We start from the raw sequence: 22,562 nt of genomic DNA on the forward strand, positions 1-22,562 counted from the left end.
CATATGGAATCTGAAACACATGAAGTGTGACATAAATTGAGATTATTATTCCATGTAGTATTTTTACGCATAAGGTTCTTCTTTCAAACATTTCTTAAACCTATGCCTTTTTGCAGGCTAAAATGCATTGAATTTATTATATCCTTGTGCAAACAAGAAAAATCCTATAAATAGGTTTCCAAAATTCAATATTGCAACTCATTTGGCTCTCGTCATGCGGGCCTGCAATTCTAAAATTCATTTTGTAATTCTAAGAACCAACTTGTTAGGCTAACACATAATTGGGCACAAAACTTCAATCTAAAATTCAATGAATCACACATATACCTAACTTCAAATCCTCTTTAAAAGACATCATTTCCATGGATTTGTCTTTAACTCTACAAATCCACATGGCCGACAAACATTATTTTTGAATCAGGAATTCAAACTCAACCAAATGAAAATTCTATCGAAAAAATGACTTCATATTTGATGAAATGATGAGCACCCAATCTTTCAAATACCAAATATATTTGTGACTAAAAAATACACTAATGTCAAATAAAACAGTAAGTCAAGTCGTGCTGTGCTTAAACATTCTCCATGGGTGTTTTCATCACCGTCAAAAAGGAAAGAGAAAGGAAAAGCAATTCCGTAGCTGTGTTCTTCTCCACTGTACTGAATTTGACAAACATACAGCACCAACTGAAGTGCACAAGCAGAATTCTGAACATAGGTTCAAGCAGCTGGGGGAACGGTTTATTTGAACCCAGTATTGGTTATTTGCCGGCATCAATCGGCTAATGGAGATTCAGTTTCCAGCTAAAAAAGAGAGAAGATACGGTCATACGGCAGATGCAGATGATGATGGCCCCGCACGGCCGCGCCGCCCTAGTACGCGCGGTCGCGGCATGCCCCGGCTGCCGCGAAGAACAGGCCCTCCACTGCCTCGTCTGCAAACTGGGCCACGCATCCGACGTCGTGATGGCCACCGCCTTGCTCACCTGCTACGGCAAGCGCGGCCTCCTGGCTCTCGCCCAGAGGCTGTTCGACGAAATGACGCGCAGGGACTCGATCGCCTTCAACGCCATGCTAGCCGCGCTCGGTGCCTCCGGGAGGACGGCCGATGCCCGGAGGCTGTTCGACCGAATGCCGGACGCTGACAGGACCCCAGCCTCGTGGAACACCGTGCTCACGTGCTACTGCAGGGCCGGCGACCTCGCCTCCGCCAGGGAGGTCTTCGACGCGAGCCTCCGCGCGACAACGAGCAGCCTCGTGTCGTGGAACGCGATGATCGATGGGTACTGCAAGGCCGGACGGATGGACGCCGCCCAGGAGCTGTTCGACCGAATGACCGGTTCTTCGCCACGGGACGTTGTCACGTGGAACACGATGATGGCCGGGTATCTGCGCCGGGGAGACCCCGCCGCGGCCATCGCCATGTTCCGCCGGCTGATGCAGCAGCAGACGCTGAGGCCCACCACGGTCACCATGGCCACCGCGGTGTCCGCTTGCGCGCAGGCGGGGGACTTGGCCTTGGGCCGGGAGATCCATCTCTCCATCCGCCGGCTGGGGACAACCGCGGACGCCGTGCTGAGCAACGCCCTCATCGACATGTACTTCAAGTGCGGCAGCGTGGACCGCGCACTCGAAGTGTTCGTCACAATGCCGGGCGGCGCCCCGAACCTCTTCTGCTGGAACACCCTGATCGCGGGGCTCGGGAGGAACAGTCGTGGCGAGGACGCCGTCAGGGCGTTCCGCGACATGGTCGAGAAGGTCGTCAAACCCGACGCTGTGACGTTCGTGGCGGTCCTGTCGGCGTGCAGCCACTCCGGCCTGGTGGCCGAGGGCCGGGAGCTCTTCGCAGAGATGCTGCCGGTCCACGGGGTGGCTCCACGGATGGAGCACTACGGCTGCATGGTGGACCTCCTGTGCCGCGCTGGGCTCCTCGGCGAGGCCACGCGCCTCGTGCGGGCGATGCCTGTCAGGCCCAACGCCAAGATCCTGGGGAGCCTCCTGCTGCACGCGCACGCGCACGCCCGCGGCCCGGGGCCGGAGCAGGGGGAGGAGGACGGCGTCAGGGTGGGCCAGTGGGCGGCAGAGCAGATCGCGGAGCTGGACTCCCACGACGGCGCGGCGTTCGGCCTGTCCAACATGTACGCGTCCCTGCAGAGGTGGGATCACGTCGAGATGCACCGGAGACGGAGTAAGATGATGAACGCGGCCCGGGCGAACGGGAAGGAGCCTGGCCGGACTAGCTGTGATCTAGCAGCTGCTGCACAAACTGAAGAGCAGCATGAATATTGAACGGTTGTTTGACACTCATATTGATTCCATTTTCACCTAGCACGGATGATCCTTAACTTTTTTTTTTTTTGGAACAAGGAGCAAGCTCCCGATTTCATTTAAATCATAGCAGTTCAGGTCACATGCAACATGTTCAGCAGAAAAAGAAAAGGGTCGCCAGAGACTCCTGGAACGACCAAACTTTAAACTCCTACCGAAGTCTATTACAGTTCCAGCAAAGGACCAAAAAACAGCAAACAGAATATAACACTGCCATCAACCAGCCTCCAGCCTCTTGCATAAGTGCCAGCCATGGGATTTGCTCAGCACATCAGACGCGACCCGGCGCAATGTAGCTGACGCCTCCAACAGCTGCATCTTCATGTTAGATTTCTGTAATATGGACCAAACATCCAACCAATAACATAGCGAAAATACCAAATTAGTGGGATCATCGGGGAAAATATTCTGAAAACAAATAACATTTCGGGATTTCCATAAGGACCAACACAAGGCAGCTGACCCAACAATTAAAATCTGTCTGACAATTCCCATTGAAAGAGTCAAACCAAGTATGTAAAGCAGACATGGATATAGGAAATGAGGGTATGCGAAATGTGCAACCAACCACCCTCCAAATAAACTTAGCAACAGAGGGCAATGTAAGAACAAGTGATCTATACTCTCATCATTCCCACAGAAACCACATTCCTTCGGCCCCTGCCACCCTCTATGCAAAAGATTATCTCTAGTTAAGATACTGTTTTTGTCAATTAACCACATGAAAACTTTAATCTTAAGAGGTAGCTTAATTTTCCAGAAGTACTTAAAAGGGAAATCCACCTGTTTAACAGCTAAAACATTATAGAAGGATTTAACAGAAAATTGACCATTTTTCTCCAAAAGCCAACGACTACTATCAGCATGAGTACCCAGTTCTATCTGAGAGCAAAGGGCTTTGAGATCCTCCCATAACCGGTAGGTCTCTGGTGTAAAATTTCTTCTAAAAGTCATATGTTGACAGCCTCCTTGGAGAGCATCAGCCACAGTAATACCATGATTAAGAGAGATGTTGAAAAGCCTATAATATTTAACACTAAAGGGTTCATTTCCTAACCAAATATCTTCCCAGAAAAGTACATTCTTACCATTGCCCACTACCTTCCTACTAAACTGATTATAAACATCTTTAACCTGCATCAGCCCATGCCAAAAATGGGATTGGCCAGCTTTACTTTCACATTGGCTTAAGGTCTCTTTGTTCAAATATTTAGTTCTAAGCATCTGCTGCCATAAACCATTTCCATTCTCCAGTCTCCACAACCATTTTCCTAAAAAACAAATATTCTTAATGGTCAAGTCCACAACCCCCAGCCCTCTCCCCCCCCCCCCCCGATCTTTGGGTTGGCAAACTTTTTGCCAACTCACAAGGTGGTACTTTCTAACACCTTGATCCTCCTGCCACAGAAGTCTAGCTCTAAAATGATCTATTCTTTTCTTAAACCCCTTAGGAAGCAAATATACAGACATCATATAAGAAGGTACATGACTAAGACTGGAATTTAAAAGCACCAGTTGAAAGATCGGTATGGTCGACTAGAAGGGGGGGGGGTGAATAGGAGACTAACAAAATTTTAGCATTTCTTTTTCTTTTCTTGAAAGATACAAACACTTAATCCCAGGGTTTACTAGATTCTCTAAAGTGAATGCAACCCTAGAATGAAATGCAATAGCCCAAGCAATAGCTCAAGCAACAATAGATAGCAAGAATGTAAAGGGAAATGATACCACATGTGGAGACGAAGATTTCACCGGAGTTCCACCTATTGGGATCGGTGTACGTCTCCGTTTGGAGGAGTGCTCTACCACAAAGGTAGAGACGCCAAGAAGGCTCACTCTATTCTCCAACTCACCACACCACAAAGGTGGGATGAGCTCTCACAACACCACAAAGGTGAGGTGAGTTTCACTAATGGCTTCCTTGAGGGCGAACGCCGAACCCTTACAAACTTGATCGGGGCAAACTCCACAACTCAATTGAAGGCTCCCAATCCAAGCCCCGAGCTCCTCACACACCAAGGGAAAGCTCGAGGTGACCACTTCCGTCTAGGGTTCCCAACAACCCAAGAGAAACGAAATCCACAAAGAAAACAAGGAGAATCAACTTTTTGACTTGGTGAAACCCTAGAGCAAGATCTTCTCCTTCAATCCTCAAAGAATCAAGAGTTATGAGTGGCTAGGAGGGAGATCTTGGAGATTTATGCTTGAGGTGTTCTTGAGGTGAGTGGTGCTGTTCTTCGCTGCTTGCTTGGTCAAAAGGCTCATTGGGGACGAAGGGGTATACAAGTGGGTTTCCAAAAATTGAGCCGTTAGGCACAGGTCGGGGTAGGCCGGAACTTCTGGCTGATCGGAAGTTCCGAATATACACCGGAAGTTCCGCATATTCCCCCGGGACTTACAGAGAGCACCCGGAGGTTCGGGCGGGAGGAAACCTGAGAGGCCAGAAACACTCTCAGAAAAATGTTTTCTTCTCACACCTTTTTGGGCAGGCTTTTTAGTGGGTGCAATTTGGTGTAGACGTGTACGTGAAATTGATTCACCCGTTACCTTCCCTTGTGGATCCCCTCTTAATAGTATGGAAGTCCTACGACTCAAATCAACCGAAAAAACCGCTAAACACCACTACGCTTCTTTCCTTTTTGAGGGTCCACGATTCATCTTGTGACAAGTTCTTTATAAACCCTGAAATGCTTAGCACAAGATTAGATAACAAAACACGTTGTCATCACCACCAAAACCACTTGGGAGAGAAATGCCCTTTCACCAGTCTACCACCTAGAGAAAGAAGCTTCCCTTTCCAGCAACTAAGTTTATGTTGTACCTTATCTTCAGTAGCCTTCCAATCAGCATTACTCAATTTCCTAACATGAACAGGTACTCCTAGATACTTCATAGGCATAGATCCCACCTTACAAGTAAAGATCTGAGCTAGATTTAAGCTATTCTCTACAGCAGCCCCAAAACAGAAAATCTCACTTTTGTGAAAGTTAATTTTAAGTCCAGTTAGATGTTCAAAAAGACATAACAGAAATTTAAGGTTCCTTGCACCATGTAAATCACCATCAAAAAGAAAAATAGTGTTGTCTGCATATTGTAGCATACTTAAACCTCCACTAACTAAATCAGGAACTAAACCATTAACCAACCCCTGGTTTTGAGCCCTTTTAACAAGGACATTCAAGACATCAACCACCAGATTAAAAAGAATAGGAGATAAAGGATCCCCTTGGCGCAAACCTTTTTTTTGTTTTAAAATAAGGTCCAAGCAGATCATTAACACTAATCCCTACACTCCCCCCCTTGACTATTTGCATAACCATTGAGATAAAGTGAGCAGGGAAGCCTTTCATATCTAAAACTTGCATAAGGCATGACCAATTAACTTTGTCATAAGCCTTTTCGAAATCTACTTTGGACAAAACAGCACTACTCCTTTTTCTTATTAATCTCATGCAAAGTTTCATGTAGAAGCACCACATCATCTAATATATATCTACCCTTAATAAAAGCTGACTGAACCAAATCTACAGCATTATCAGCCACTAGCATTGCTCTATTATTTAGGACTTTGGTAAAAAATTTAAGCAAAGTGTTAGATAAACAAATGGGTCTATACATCTGAATCTTATCAGCCCCCTCCCCTTTGGGGAGCAGGGTAATTTTGCCATAATTAAATCTATCAATATTAAGCTTACCATCATAAAACAATCTAAATAAATACATCAAATCCTGGCATACCAAGTACCAGAATTTTTGATAAAACTCAATTGGAAAACCATCAGGTCATGGAAAAGACATCATGTTTTACTTCCTCTAAAGTGAAATCAGAATCTAGCATGATCCTGATCCTATCATCATCATCTAAAACTTTGTTAACAGGAACATCTAGACTAAAAGAAAGAGAATCACTAGGACGAAACAACTTTTTATAAAAGACAGTAGCATAATCTAAAATATGTTTATCACCTACAATCATCCCCTCCTCTTGATTTAGACTAAATTTTTTAGTTTTCCTTCGTCTCCCACTAGCTCTAGCCATAAAATAAGCAGTATTGTTATCACCTTCCAATAAAACCTGTTCTTTGGATCTTTGGAACCAAATGATCTTTTCTTCCTTAGAAATAGAATCTAACTGCAGCTTTAAACTATACTTTAAATTCCTATCATCAACAGAAAGACCAGCATGTTCATTGTTTCTATCAATGGCATCAATCTATGTTGAGAGATCTTTTTTAAGTCTCTTGGTAGCCCCTATCAGGTTAATGTGCCAACCTTTCAATTGTTTTCTAAGAAAACTAGCTCTATTCAACCAGAAATCCTCAAAATTCTTACCAGGGAAACTTTTAGTCCAAACATTATGAACAATCAGATACATTTCCTGATGCAAAAACCAACTAAATTCAAATTTAAAAGGTCTAGCAACTCTGGGTGGTGTTTTACTAAAATTCATAAGTAACCCAGCATGATCAGACACATCTCTATGCAAAGCAGATACAGTAGTTGAAGGATAATGGGCTAACCAATCAGGACTAACCAAAACTCTATCAAGCTTCTCAAATAAAGGATCATGATTATTGGACCAAGTAAAACTTCTACCAGATAGTTCTATTTCCTGTAATGCCCAATGTTCAATAATACCATTAAACAATGCAGTCCACTTACTAGGCTTCTTAGGTTTATTCCTATTAGACATTTTTCCTAATAATGTTCAAGTCTCCACCAATAACAATAGGCAAATCATTATAACCCAACATATGAACTAGTTCTACCAGAAAATTAGCCTTATCTTTATCATGAGCAACTCCATAAATAATAACCAAATTCCATTTAAAATCATTTTTCCTATCATAAATAACCATTCTAATATGGTAATCACCTTTATCACATTCACCTACTTCAAAAAGGAATCATTAACCCCCAACAACAATCCTCCTGACGTACCTTTAGAAGAAACCCAAGTCAAGGAATTTAACCAAACATCAGTAAAATCCTTTTTCTTGATCTCCTGAACACCCACAAAAACTAATTGCTGCTCAAAGATAGTTTCCTGAAGAAACTTCTTTCTACTATGTAGACCGAAACCCCTAGCATTCCAAAAGAGACCTGACATTTAACTTTTCTTTTTATTATATCTCCTACTCTTAACCTTAGGTTTAACACTGATATGCCCAGTGTTAACCTTAACACTTTTTTTACTACTGCTACTACCAAACTGAAAGTTAAAGAAATCAGACAAGTTATTCTGCTCATCTTCAGAAGAAGAAAGTAGCTCATGCATAATTTCAGGATCAAAACTATCTAATTTTGCATTATGTTCCTGGATAACTTCATTACTTGTTCTCAAACCAGACATATATAACGCTGTTCTAGCCTCCTCCAACCCTTTGATAATTTGCAAGTTGTTATCAATATCTACTGCAGAATTACCAATATTGACACCTAATTGAGTAGCTATTTGCTGTAAAGTAAAGGCTGTAGAATTTAAAACAGTAGGGAAAGGATTGTCTGAATCATTACCTTTAGTAGCTTCCAGGTTCTTAAGCTTTGCCCTGTCCATGGCCTTGTCCAGTGCTGCTTTGTCATCATTAGCATTTCAACTGCTTCTCCTTCTATTTCCATCATCAATCATGTTGGCTTTTTTACTTTTAACCTCTTTAGCTGGTAGAGGGGACTTGGCTGGCCCATTCTGCCCATTTCTAACTGCATCTGCATAGTTCTTAGGAGTGCCACATACATCAAACTATGCAGGTGGAGTACCAATAGGGACAACATTTTCAGGGGATTCTACATTATAGTCCATTGCATTCATCTCATTAATAGCTTGTGTACCCAGACCACATTTCCTAGCAAATTGAGTGGGACTGTTAGGTTCAGATTCAGCATCAGAACATTCCAAGTTGTCTAACTGTTCTGTCTCCTTAGCAAACCTCAAGTTAACTTGATTGACAACAGAAATCCTATCACTGTGTTCAGCCCTTTCACCCTGAAAGTCCAGCATACCACCTCCTCTGTGAAGTACATTCAGACCATCTGCCTCAGGTTGGCTTGAAACAACCATTTCCTGATCACCAAGTTCCTTGGGAAGTTCAGCATCATGCTTGCCATCTTGGCCATCTCTGAATCTTTTCTGTTGCCTAGTTCCATCTTGCTCAATTGACTGTCTAGGTTGACTGGAAGTATTCCTGACCACAACTCCACCAATAAGAGGGCCACCAATCTCAACCACTCTCTCAACCTGGAAGAAAATTCTATAGATGAAAGGATCCACAGTCAATGGACCCCATTCAGGTATCTTCAAGTGATCCATTACCCCTACCTTAACTCTAATCACATCATGCTTCCTGTAGCTCACCATATCCACTTCCTGAACAGTTCCTAGAATTGATCCAGCCATGCAAAATCCTTGATAATTCAGTAGAGACTCAGGAATACCAGAGAGCTTCACCCACACAGAAGATAATTTGAACTGAGCTAAAGTTTCAGAAGACCATCTAGATACCAGAATTTCAGCTCTTTCACCAATCAAACAGAAACTACCAAATTGATGTAGCTCATTGATCTTTTCAACTGAAGGAAATTTCATTAGGAAGCTGCCAGGGGCATAGGCTTTAGCAGTCCAGGTCCATCCCCACTGAAACATCCTCTTGAAAGCATTAACCAACTGCTCAGCATTAATCTCTCCTACATGAACATTAACCAAGGCCATAGCATCTTTTGGTTCCACAGAAGTTTTCTTGACCAGAGGAGCTACAAACATCTGTAGGCCATCTGCAGCACTCCCAACCAGCTGAACAGTAGCTTTTGGTTGATGAGGCAGCACACACTTAGCAGTCAGGTGTGAATCCTTACCACAAACGTCACAGAAGAGTACAGTCTTGCAATCTTTAATCACATGACCAACCTGCTCACACTTATAACAAAGCCTCACTGCCAAACTGCCCTGTTGTTCAGAAACTCTATCCCCATCAGAAGACGCTGGCGAAGCATGCTGTGGCAAAGTGGCACCCGAACCCAACTGCACAGATCTCTGAACACTGCTACTTGCATCTCCTCTCTGAGCAGCAGAATTCAGCCCACGTGCAGCCTGCCCACCACCCGAGTCTGTGCACCACCAGACCGAGGAACCACACCAGCGAAACCACCCTGCCCGGTCCCTTGAACACTGCCGTGCTGACCAAAATTGGATTGCTCCTGGTTTGTTGGAGGGAAACCACCCATACTCTGATTCATATGCCCTACTCTGATTCATATGCCCCATGAATTGACCCCTAGTCTGATGCCTCGGATTCCAATTGGCAAATCCCCTGCCAGAATGCACATAAGGATCAGAAGGCGGTACCTGATACTGTGGCGGCGCACCAGGGAACGTTGGCGGAGGTCGGAACGGCGGCTGCCCTTGCCAATTATTCCAGTTTCCCTGAGCATAACCGGGATCCCATCCCCCTCCTCCACCAAAACCACCATGACGACCTCCCTGCCAGTCAGCTCGACCATTGCCTCGACCCGCCATGACCACCTGGGTGAAGGAGCGCACAGGGAGATCTGAGAGCGGCGCGCTCCCAACTCCAACTCGCGGCCACGCCTCACCCCTGGTGCTCTCCACAGAAACCCTAGAAATCGAAGTAGCGTGCGACGACGGCTTCCATTGACCACTGAGGACAGTCGCGATCCGTGGGAACCACTCCGAATGTGGAGCCCCTTCCTCAGTGTCACGCGAGAGTCCACCATTGGTGATCGACCACGTGGAACCACCTGGAAGGAAAGGGAGAGCAAAAGGGGAAAGCGGAAACTGAAAATGCGCCAACGTACGAACCGGAGTGGTGCACCTCGATGGACTGTTTCCGGCGCGCCCAAATGGATTGCCATGACCGGAACCCATGGTCGGAATCACGAAGGATCTCCCAACATTGACCTAGGGTTTGCCTGAGCGAGGGGAAGGGGCGGAGGGAGAACTCAAGAGCCATCTCCCTAGATGATCCTTACTTCTTTTGGAGAGGATTCTAGTACATAACTGTAGCGAGGTTAATTAGCACAGAAACACATGTGGACTTTGCGCTTTTGTTTATAGTTTTTGTGGGACGAACACACTTGAGTTCCCAGGCCAAAACAGCCCGAAATTCACTTGATCTCAGGGTGAAGCCCACTATGGCAAATGGTAATAGCAGGGAAAAGGTCAGCCCATCTCTCCCCTTTCGCTTGACTAGTAAGTGTGTACGTGCATGCACGTCCTAAAAAATTTAAAACATGTTTTTTGAATCACATTTCTGAACCATAATAGTTCTAGTTCAAATGTTAAACCTGATTCATTTCAGATGTCATACATGATTTCTCAACTGGGAGAAACTTGGGATATAACACATTATTATGATTCAGCAAAAGTGTTTTTCCTTGATAAATGACAGCTTGGTTGTGTATATGTACTATGAGTTAACATAAAACCTCTGAATTAGTAAATGCAAGTTTTGAGAAGATGCAGTGACTTCATATTATATGAAATTGAGCTATCTTCATAACATATAGAATAGATGCGTACCTAAAGTCATTAAAATACTTCTAATCTTCCAACTAAATTGAGATAACAAGAGTCCATGAGATAACAAAGGAGTGTTTCCATGTGGCAACTCAGAGCCATTCAGTCTCTACCGTGACAATATTTTCGTCGTTTTTTCCCACTTCCTGCATTGACCGATTAGCTGTTGACTCTACATCTTTGGCATCCCTATGTTGAAAAAATACACATATATTAGGACTTCCAAAGCATCAAGGTTCAATTAGCACGTGCATGCCAAACGCTATAACAAGCCAAATGTACAAGGTACTCACCATTGAGTGCTGTTCTTTTGTGACACCCTTTCTACCATTGATCTGATCCCTTCAAAGTTCAGTGCTTTGCTTAATTTTATTGACATTTTTCTAAGTTCGTTCACTTGAGCTTCAGCTCCTGGAGATTCCAGAACTGACAAAGTTGCTGCAATAGGGATTCACTTAGTGAAGAGAAACAAAAGTTCAGAGCAGGTAAATTAACTGACCTCTATTTTTGGAAGAGAAATTGTTTGAGTACAGAATTTGTGTATTCACATGTCAAAACCAATTCAGTTTGGCAGCAGCATTTCCAATGTAATTTAACATCAAAACATTATATTCAGAGAATGGGAACAGCTTCAGCTATACAAACTGAAGAACTGCATTTGCCTGCAGACTATTTTCAAGAATTGACAAAATGGAAGTTCTTAGTGGTATTGACATGGAATGCCATACAATAGATAGCAGTGATCCTCTCATGGATTTCATTGAGTTTACCTAACGGGTAATGATCTGATGAACTCGCCTCTGCTCTGCTCCAGCGATCTCTTCGATTCGATCCCCAACACCAGGAGCTCTATTGACCCACTCTTGCAAAGCAGGAGATTCAACGGCCTCAGATAATATAGCTTCATCTGGCAGCTGCAACACATAGAAGATTCAAGAAATAAATTAAATCGACCAAGTGGACAAATATTGGAACCATGCATTAACAATTAGTGGGCGCTGGTGGCTGTTAGTTACCCAAGTCTTGGTCGTTGCTTATATCTTGGAATGGGGTGGGTGGCCCAGTGCGATTGCGAGATGACATAGTAATAGCTTCGTTCTCTGTCACATCCCAAGAACATGGAAGAGCAAAAGAATTGTAATGCAGTTAACATATTGTATCTATATCAGTCGAAATCAAAGGAATATTGTCATTGGTTTTCAGATGATCGTATGTGTAAAATTTGCTCCAGAGAGGCAGAGACCTTAATCTTACCCATATATGGAGCTTTAACTCTGAGCATATTATTTTGACCTATATTCTAATACTTGGACAGTGGGTTGTCTTTACGAATCTAGATGAACGGTGCCTCATTGATCCATAGACCATAGTCTTCTAATGTACGTTCAATCCTGCCAATCAACAAAGCTCTGCAACAGTGGATCTTCCTCATCGACGAAGTCACCGACGAGGAAGTGGTGGTGTCCGTCTTCTGCGAGCGCCTCCCCAACTTCTGCTTCCATTGCGGCCTCATCGGACATGCCATCGACAACTGCACCCTCCCCGACAGCAAGAAGATGAACAACTACAGCCCCGAATTGGGAGTCGACGCTTTCCGACACGACGACCGCGCTGCTGGTTTCTCCCCGAGACCACGGGCCAGGATCGCCGACAGCGTTCTTCTACCCTCCCGTGGTGCATCTCCAACGAACCAGCTACTTCCTCCTCTCAGTGCAGGACCTGCCCCAAGCTACGACTCCAACCTGCAACCAACTGGTCGTCCCTTCAGACACCACTGTCAAGCAACCGCAGCTGACGACCGAGCCTCCACCAGCTCACGCCACCGACAACCAACACGCAGTCCCTCCACACAAGAAACCAGCAGCTGGAAGAGGAGAGCCCGGAAAGATAAGGGATGCACGTCGGCGGTGCCAACCCAGTGCCCAAACCTGGGGGCTCCGCGGCCACGACCTGACGAAGATGAAGACATGGCTCTGGCCCCTGCGGCCAAAAAATCACCTCACATGTGGCCGTCCCTTGAAGCTTGCCTTGGCGTGGACGGGCTTCGCAGGCTGAGAGAGATGGAAGACCAAGGCGACTTCAACAACACCAATGAGACCAAGAACCTGAGCAACTCTGCTGAGGGGGGAGAATCTGTATCTCTTGTAATCATTCTAGGTAGTGAGGGGACACAGAACAATGTAACGTCAAATGTAGCAGCTAGAGAGATAGAGAGTGATGCTCAGAGTGAGATAGGCAGAGAGAAGGAAGAAAATCAGGAGGCAAAGGAAGCAACTTCAGAGGCAGCTGACCCCGGGGCCGTCGGCAACCTGACAGGCATGCTGGACAGTGCCTGTCAGGAGCAATGACGATCCTGACGTGGAACTGCCGTGGGTTGGGCCGCCCACGGACAGTTCATGATCTGGTCCGTCTGGTCCAAGTGCATCACCCGAAGATCATCTTTGTGTCTGAAACCCGGCAAAGTAAGCAGGTGGTGGAGGCCCTCCGCTGGCGCCTCGGCTTGAAGAATGTGGTCACCGCATCCAACGAGTCCCTCGGCAAGAAAGGAAAAGGAGGAGGCCTTGCTTTATTTTGGGATGAGGGCTTAGATGTTCAGCTTCTTGGGTTGAGCAACCGGGTTATCGATGTAATGATCAATGATCTAAATAAAGGAATAAAATGGAGATGCACCTTTGTTTATGGCGAGCCTCGTACTCACCTCCGACATCACATTTGGGAGCTTCTCCGCCGCATCAAGTCTTCTGTTGATGTTCCTTGGCTTCTTGCGGCGACTTCAACGAAGCAATGTGGCCGAAAGAACACCTGTCTGCTCGCAGACGCCCAGATAAGCAGATGGCAGATTTCAGAGAAATTCTTTCTTATTGCAATGTCTTTGACTTGGGCTTTAATGGTTTACCCTGGACTTTTGATAACAAACAGGCTGGTGACAGGAATGTCAGAGTTCGTTTGGACCGCGCAGTGGCTGACCCGAGTTGGTCTCAAATTTTTCCTCGCTGTCAGGTCAAGCATCTTGTCTCTCCGGCTTCTGATCATTGCCCTATTTTAATTCAGCTTGACCCCAATAAAGAAGCTCATGAAAAACAGAAGCACTTGCGTTACGAAGCAGTTTGGTAACAATCTCAGGAGCTGGACAGTGAGGTGCAAGCTGCTTGGGAGCTGCATCGGCGACCTACCGACCTCGGAGATGTTGCTAAAAATCTGACTGGTGTGATGCAGTCCTTGAACTCCTGGAGTGCTCGTACCATTGGCTCCATTCCCCGGAAGATTGAGAAAACTAGGAAGAAAATTGGTCAAGCTCTGGCCAATCCGAGCCACGCGAGTCAACAAGAGGCTACTGCTCTGTCTAAACAAATGGATGGTCTTCTTGACTCTGAAGAAATCTATTGGCGTCAGAGATCTAGAATTGGGTGGATTCGAGAAGGGGACCGCAACACTAAATTTTTCCATCGCAAAGCCACTTGGCGAGCAAAGAAAAATAATATCAATCAACTCGTGAAACCTGATGGGACTCTTACTGCAGATGTTCAGCTTATGGAACAGATGACCACTGCCTTTTTTCAGAACCTCTACAGTGCCGACAACAATGTGAATCCCTCCTTTGCTGCTCAGGTTTTCACCCCGAAAATCACTGATCAGATGAACTTAAACCTGTGCAGGGAATTCTCGGATGAAGAAATTAGTGACGCATTGTTTCAGATCGGCCCATGGAAGGCGCCTGGACCTGATGGCATGCCGGCCAGATTTTTTCAGCGACAATGGACCCTCTTGAAGGAAGATATCTGTCGAGCCGTTAGAGAATTTTTCCGTACCGGTTCCATGCCTGAAGGAGTGAATGACACTACCATTGTGCTAATTCCAAAGATCAAGGATCCCACTAATTTGAAAGATTTTCGCCCTATCGGTCTCTGTAATGTGATTTACAAAATCATCTCTAAATGTTTGACTAAACAGATTCAGACCACTCTTGCAGGACATCATCTCTCAGTCGCAGAGTGCTTTTATTCCTGGAAGAGCGATCACTGATAATGCCCTGATCGCCTTCGAATGTATTCACACCATACAAAAGAGCAATGATGAGAAGGGTCGTTTCTGTGCGTACAAGCTTGATTTATCTAAAGCTTACGACCGGGTCGACTGGCGCTTCCTACAAACCACCTTGACCAAGCTTGGATTCGCAGACCAATGGATTAAATGGATCATGTCTTGTGTCACCACTGTGAGTTATAGTGTCCGCTTTAATGGCAAAAAGCTGGAGCGTTTTCACACTCCCACAGGCCTCCACCAAGGTGACCCCCTTTCCCCGTACCTATTCCTTTTGGTTGCTGAAAGTTTGTCTCTGCTTCTCCAGAGAGAGATTGATGGGGGAGCTATTCATGAGCTGCATATTTGCTGATGAAGCCCTGGAATTTCTCATCTCCTTTTTGCGGACGATAGCCTGTTATTCTTCAGAGCCAATCGAGACCAAGCTCTCAAAATCCGCTCAGTGCTTTTGGAGTATGAGAAAGGCACCGGTCAGCTCCTTAACAAAGAGAAATGTTCTATTATGCTGGGTAACTCTTGTTCGGCCAATAACACAAAAGCAGTCATGCAAATTCTGGGAGTTCAGTCTAGCCGCTTCGAAGCCAAATACCTTGGTCTTCCGGTTCCAGAGGGAAGAATGAAAGACGGCAAGTTCCAAACAATCAAAGAGAAAATAAGTAAACGTGGTTCAGATTGGGCTGAAAAATACCTCTCTTGCGGCGGGAAAGAAGTGCTTATTAAGTCCGTCATCCAAGCTATTCCGACCTACACCATGAGTGTTTTCAAGCTCTCGGCGACTCTTTGCGAGGATCTGTCGCACATTGCTAGAGACTTCTGGTGGGGAGATGAAACAAACAGGAGGAAAACTCACTGGATGAGCTGGGAAAAACTGATCAAACCCAAGTTTCACGGGGGTATTGGATTTAGGGATTTCCGCTTGTTTAACCAAGCGCTTCTTGCAAAACAAGCTTGGCGGCTGCTGCAGTTTCCAGACTACCTATGTGCCAGATTACTTAAGGCTAAATATTACCCGCACAGCACCTTAACGGATACGGCGTTCATCCAAAGTACTTCCCCGTGTTGGCAAGGCATCATGCATGGACTCGAGCTCCTAAAGAAAGGCATCATTTGGCGCATTGGCTCTGGTAGACAGGTGCAGGTCTGGCGGGACAACTGGATTCCTCGACGCAATCTTCAAGCCTCATCCCCCTTGAACCACTCCCGTATCCGTCGGGTGTCAGACCTGCTCGTCCCGAGGACCTGTGATTGGGATGTCGAGCGCATCCGCAACATATTTCATGGCTTCGATGCGGATGAGATTCTCAAAATAAAACCCCTTCCTTATAATTTGGACGACTTTGTTGCTTGGCACTTTGAAAAATCTGGATTGTTCTCTGTTAGGAGTGCCTACCGCCTCGCCCTGGATCTGAAACATAATTTATCTTTCTCTAGTTCCAGCGCCAACGAGGATGGACAGAGAAGACTTTGGGCTAATATCTGGAATGCACCAATTCACCCAAAAATTAATGTCTTTGGCTGGAAACTTGCTACTAACACCTTGGCAGTGCAGGTTAACAGACACAACCGCGCCATGGATCTGCTGCCGACCTGCAACATTTGTGGCATGGAACCGGAGGATGGTTTCCATGCCGTCATGTCCTGCACCAAAGCTCGAGCTCTGCATTTAAGTGTTCGCAAGGTTTGGTCCCTTCCCCCTGAGCATGTCCTTCAATATTCTGGTAATGATTGGGTCCTGGTCCTGCTCGATCGTGTGAGTGTGGATATCAAAATCAAGCTGTTGTTCTTATGGTGGAGAGCGTGGCACCTCCGGAATGACGTGATCTTTGCGAAAGGTGATGCCCAGGTCGAAGCTTCAGCTCAATATCTTTTCAATTATGTGAATTCGATCTCTACCCCAAACTCCAAGGACCACTTTCATGATCATAAAGGAAAACAACCTATTGAAAATCCCCTTCCTCGGCAGAGTCCAGCTCCTGCCGCTGCCTCCTCTGGTTGGCGCCCCCCAATCCAAGGTATGGTTAAAGTTAATGTGGATGCGAGCTTCACCATCTCCGACAACTCGGCTTCTTGGGCGCTATCATTAGAGATCACCACGGTGTCGTCATCGCTTCAACTTGGAACAGCTTGATGAACTGCCCCAACACCGAATCTGCTGAAGCTACTGCTTGCCTGGAAGGTGCCAAACTCCTCCGCATGTTCTCTAATCTCCCGGCAACTATTGAGAACGACAATGTCTCTGTTATTAATGCTATTAACAGCACCCAGAAATGTCACTCCCACCTGTGTGGCATCATCGAAGACATCAAGCAGATCATGTCCTTCGACCCGGGAATTACTTACCACAAGATCAACAGGTTTGATAATGAAGTGGCGCATGGCTTAGCTAATTGGGGCCGTAGTGTTTTGTGCAGCGGTGTTTTGTGCGACTCTGTGCCTTCCTGCGTGTTGAGCCAGGTCACACGCGATTGTAATCAAACTTCTAATTCCTATTAATACACAACCCACTTTCAAAAAAAAAAAGTACGTTCAATCCTATCACTTAGGTGCTTATATACAGATAATTGCCTCTTTCTTTAAAGAAAATGTTGATGATCCTGATGCTTGGCTGAACAGATTTAATTTGAGAATGATACAGGTAGTCTACCTTCAATTTGATTTTCCATTCAAATCTATTGTTTGGACATTACATTCTCTTTTAAATTTTCAGGTAGTATCCCCTGGATTTGGTTTTCTGTCTCAACATCAGTACGATAAACACTTCACTTTCTATTAGACATGATGGGGACTGATCCACTAAAATTGTTGTAAGAAGGTCTGTGACACTTAGTCGCCTTGCACTACAGATTCAAAAGATTCTTAGGGAATAATATTTCAATATATACAGACGCATTCACATGTTGCGCCTATTGCCCCGATGAAATCAACGCAGCAATCAGTATTGAATTACTTAGATGGTCACAGCTCACCTTGGACTGACGGTAGGTCGTCCGATGCTCCTTGGCTGCTGCCTATTACAGCAACACGCTTGGGGCGCAAGGGCGACGGCGGGGGGCGCGCGAGGGCGGCAGGACTTGAGGACCACCGAGAGCGTGCAGGCCAGCATCTTCGCGGTGGACAGGACCTGACTCGTCTTCACCCGATCCTTACTATCAGTGCTGCACCGCCGTCCCTTCCGCGAACACCAGGAGCAACAAATCCACAAAACTGTTTTTCTTCAATTCCGGGATGAGGAGAGGTCGCCGGCGGGCAGAAGGGAATAAGAGGCGTATATGCCGCAGCTTCTCACGCGCGAGGGGCGCCACCGTAGTCTCCGTGGAGTACCGCCTCGCAATCGAGAAGGGGGTGGCGGGCCACGGCGCAATCGAGAGGGAGGGCAGAGTCGGGCTGGGGGGCAGGGCGGAGGCCGGCTGGAGAAGGTTGCTGCGGCGGGGCAGTTAAGCCGGTGGGGGGAGGAGGCGGCTGGGGCTGAAAGAAAAAAAAAGAAAGAAAAAAACGTTTCCGGAACAAACGCGGACGGGGCTGAAAGATTCTCCGGAATTTCGGTCTCGACAGGTAATCGCTAAGCGCTCATGCTGCTTTAAGGAGTAATCTGTTTCACTGAGTCTGATTGTGAGGTTATTAATATTTTATGTATGTTTAGTGGAGTGGACGTTGTAAAGAATATGTTGGTGCCTTTATAATTAGTAGAAAAAGAAAATGCAGTCAACTGAATGTTTGTAGTGACGTTGGCACCGCGTACCCACGTGCAACGTCAATGTTAGATTCTGAACAACACTCGAATTTGGCGACCTGAACTCAAGCTTTCTTAAACGAATGATCTGCAAGAATATCTTGCATCCATGTAAAACTTGTCACCGGTGGTTTTTAAGAAGCCGGGCATGCCATACATTGCTTGTTTTCCCCCAAAGCAAACTTTCATACGGCATTCCACTTTATGATGCCCCGTGATCGAGCCTCGAGTCCTTGATGAAAACTATACATTTGGTTATGTGCCCACAGAATAGAGAAGAGCAAGAATAATAAGGTGACGTAAGCAAGCTCTAAGGATTTAAATATTGTATCTTTGCTTAGTTGGAGGAAAGAGAAAAGAAGAGAGAAGAGAAGTGGGCTACTATCTAATAGCCAGCTGCAGCACGTGCTCCTAGTCACTCTATGAGACTACAATGTGGGCCTCCTCATAACAAAGTAATACATTCTTGTAGCCACTTTATTATACATGCTAACTATACGTTAGCTAAAGATGACATGACAAAACCTTATAGCCAGCAGTAGGCTAAACTATTAATCTTGCTGTAAAACGACCACAAACAATCTAATCGGTCGACAAGTCTCGTGACGGAAAGCATGACGATTGGAGAATGGAGTAGAGTAGATCGACCGGTCAAACTAAAAAAAAAGATGACACTGTGAGCCCCAGCCCCACGAACTCAATCGATCATTGGCTCTCTTTTTCATTTTGCGGGATCATCCTTTTTGGGCCTTTTGTGGTAGTACCACCCTCACCGTGAAAAAGAAAGATGCTCTAGAAATAAGTGACGTGAATTTGTATAAGAATCTATGCAAATTCAGGTCATTTATTTTGGGAGAGAGAGAGTATTTAGAATTTGGATCACACACTCACCCCTCTAACCAATTCGTATATAACCACAAGGTAAATGATTACTATCTACCGACTGATTTTCTAGCGCGCGTCGGCCTCCTTCAGTGATTGACACGTGGCAAGAAGAAAACGGTTCCCTTCCCATCTCTCTTATCTCTTCTCTCTCTCGTACGTCTCCCTCCTCCTTTGTTTTCTTCCATGAGACGCATCTTAAATCACTGCGCAGTGCGTCGGTGCACTCACGCCAGGCCGCCGGCACAGCTGCAAGTGGAGGGGTTCGGTGCTGCGTCGAGGCTTGGACGTCGGCACTGGTGCGCGCGGAGACCGTCGATGCTGCGAGGGCAGCCCGCCACTGCTGCGATCAGAGACCAGCGGTGCTGCGACTGGCGGGCGGCGGGGCTGCGACCTAAGACCAGCAGTGTTGTGACTGGCAGGTGTCGTTTCTGTGACCGGCGGGCGGCGCTGCTGCAAGGGGGAGGGGGCACTGCTGCTTGCAACCTGCGGCCGGGGTTGTGGCAAGCGGCGGGCGGCGTGCTTCGACGGGCGGGCGGCGATGCTTCGAGGCGTTGCTTCAAACCGCAGCCGACGGTGCGACAACCCGCGGATGGCGTTGTTCGCTGCTTTGAATGGCGGCGGGCGGGGCTGCGATCGGCGGCGGCGCGGCTGGCTTGGAACGGCGGCAGGCGGGGCTAGGAACGACAGACGGCGTTGCAGCGACGGACTGCAGTGCGGCGAACAGAGGCTGATGCTGCTGCGATCATGGCAGGCGGTGCTTCGAACGGAAGTTGGCGGTGCTGCGACCGTCGGTCAGTGGTTCCAATGGTGGCCGGTGGTGCTGCAACGGTCGGCCGATTCTGCTGCAAATCAGAGTCTGGTTCAGTTTACATGGGAGGGAGAGGCTGAATCGAACGTTTAGGATGCGGCTTGATGAACGGCTGGGGAGGGGGTCGATCGTCGCGCTCCTGCCGCCCGGCCGACGCCTAGCGTCGCCCTAACCACAAGGACTCGATCCACATAGCTACGAAAACGTAAGTACTACATGAAAAACACTCCAAAAATACATGTGTAAAACAAAGAAAAGTAAAACTTAAAAAAGCTGACCACGTCGGACGGTCGGAGAGGTCCACTCCAACACATACATATGCTGCCAGACCATGAGCCACTGGAATCTGACGCTGCGAGGCACATCGCACATGCATAGAAGAGATAGCCGACCAGAAGCAAGAAACAGAGCAAGTTTTAGCTCTTCCGTCGCATCGCGTTTGCACTGTACACTCCCCAATAATGGCCGACAAATCCCCGAAAGAGGAGGATACTCCGCTGCTGACGCCGTACAAGATGGGGCAGTTCGACCTCTCCCACCGGGTGGTGCTCGCGCCGCTCACACGCTGCCGCTCCTGCCGGAACTTGCCGCAGCCGCACGCGGCGGCGTACTACACGCAGCGAGCCCTACACGCAGCGAGCCACAAGGGGCGGCCTCCTCATCTCCGAGGTCACGGGGGTCTCCTCCACGGCTCAAGAGTACCCGGAGATCCCTGGCATCTGGACGCAGGAGCAAGTCCACGCATGGAAGCCCATCGTTGATGCCGTTCACCGCACGGGCGCGCTCTTCTTCTGCCAGATCTGGTACGCTACACACGGTATATATAACACGCTTTTACTCCCAATTAAGAAAGCGATCATATATCAATAGGATCTGATATCGATATCTCCGTCCATTTGAGTTGATGAATTGTGAATTGACGAATTTATTTGATCTGGTGATTACTTACTAATTCGACTCACTGTTTATATGGTGAATAAACAAAACAAAATAGATTTCCGGCCGAAGCTGCAGGACGCGGCGACCTCCGGCAGCATCACCAGCAACAGGGAGACGATGATACTCGACGCTGAGTTAGACACGCTGCATTCCAAGCCTCGGCGGCTTCAAACAGACGAGATACCTCTGATCGTGGATGACTTCAGGCGTGCTGCCCGGAACGCCATTGAGGCGGGGTTCGACGGGGTGGAGATCGCGCACGGGTTCCTCTTGGAGCAGTTCATGAAAGACAGCTCCAACGCTCGTGCTGACAGGTACGGCGGTAGCCTCGAGAACCGGTGCCGTTTCGCGGTGGAGGTGATTGAGGCCGTCGTACGTGAGATCGGCGCGCATCGTGTCGGCATCAAGCTATCACCGTTCGCGGATTATGACATGGGCTGCTTCGAGTTCGACCCGCATGAGCTTGGCGTATACATGGTGCGAAAACTGAACGAGCTTCAGGGGTTCCTTTACTGCAACATGGTGGAACCCCGCATGGTCATCGTGGATAGTCAGAGGCAGATTCCCCATGGGCTCTTGCTCTTTCGGAAAGTGTTTAATGGCACGCTGATTGCTACCGGTGGGTATGATCGAGAGGAAGGCAATAAGGCGGTGGCCGATGGCTACGCTGACCTCATTGCTTATGGGAGGCTGTTTCTGGCAAATCCGGATTTACCCAGGAGATTCGAGCTCGGAGCTCGCTTGAACAACTACGACCGCTCCATTTTTTACACGCAAGACCCCGTCATTGGCTACACGGACTATCCTTTCATGGATGACTCAAATTAGTGCTCTTTCTAAATAATCCACTAGTTTGTTTGTCCATTCAATCGCTGTTGCCAGCGAGCATGATTCACAAAGTGTGTAATGAATTATGCACGCCTATGTGCGTGCATGGCATCATTTCCACCGTTCATTACAGTTGCACATGTACAATTTTCAACATGTACCGAAGAGATTGTTATATGCCATGCATATTCTATTTACCATTCAAAATTAAATACCTTCCCATAGGTTTGGATTCCCTATTATTGTCGCAAACGAGAAACTTGAGCTCTAGTGGTTTATTTCAAGAGGAGGTAAGTTTACTCATTCACTATACTAGTAAAACCGGACAAAAATAACTACTAGTAACACAACAGACAAGAGCATGCGCCGAATTTAGATTACCCCGGCCCCTTCTAAATATGCCACTCACATACCACTATAACATCTTGAGAAATCATGATTCTCTCCCTTGATTTCTCTACCATTGTTTCTAA

General features: G+C 46.8%; 2 protein-coding genes and 1 pseudogene across 6 annotated transcripts; 2 read left to right on the forward strand and 1 right to left on the reverse strand.

Annotated features, from left to right (window-relative positions):
* Positions 1-524: 524 nt before the first annotated feature.
* LOC100822004 (pentatricopeptide repeat-containing protein At3g29230) lies at positions 525-2,328 on the forward strand. Its single transcript, XM_003564047.4, has one exon. It carries the CDS (start codon positions 838-840, stop codon positions 2,287-2,289), a length of 1,452 nt encoding a protein of 483 aa, XP_003564095.1. The 5' UTR covers positions 525-837; the 3' UTR covers positions 2,290-2,328.
* An 8,300-nt stretch (positions 2,329-10,628) lies between these two features.
* Positions 10,629-18,296, reverse strand: LOC106866846. 5 transcript variants are annotated; one of them, XR_002962616.1, is made up of 5 exons: positions 13,557-15,556; positions 11,875-11,958; positions 11,629-11,772; positions 11,152-11,296; positions 10,629-11,047 (listed from the first exon to the last, which is right to left on the reverse strand). XR_002962616.1 is itself a non-coding variant. In XM_014902950.1 (4 exons), exons 1-4 carry the CDS (start codon positions 18,000-18,002, stop codon positions 11,263-11,265), a joined length of 399 nt encoding a protein of 132 aa, XP_014758436.1. In that variant the 5' UTR covers positions 18,003-18,296; the 3' UTR covers positions 11,175-11,262. The 5 variants fall into 5 exon arrangements, 2 of the variants coding, with proteins under 2 accessions (XP_014758436.1, XP_024313899.1); XR_002962617.1 differs by having other exon boundaries at positions 13,529-15,556; XR_001407866.2 differs by lacking the exon at positions 13,557-15,556 and adding an exon at positions 12,113-13,488.
* A 1,895-nt stretch (positions 18,297-20,191) lies between these two features.
* LOC100822396 lies at positions 20,192-22,286 on the forward strand (annotated as a pseudogene).
* Positions 22,287-22,562: the final 276 nt, after the last annotated feature.

The sequence above is a fragment of the Brachypodium distachyon genome, chromosome 1, assembly GCF_000005505.3.
Source record: "Brachypodium distachyon strain Bd21 chromosome 1, Brachypodium_distachyon_v3.0, whole genome shotgun sequence".
NCBI classification, from domain to species: domain Eukaryota; kingdom Viridiplantae; phylum Streptophyta; class Magnoliopsida; order Poales; family Poaceae; genus Brachypodium; species Brachypodium distachyon.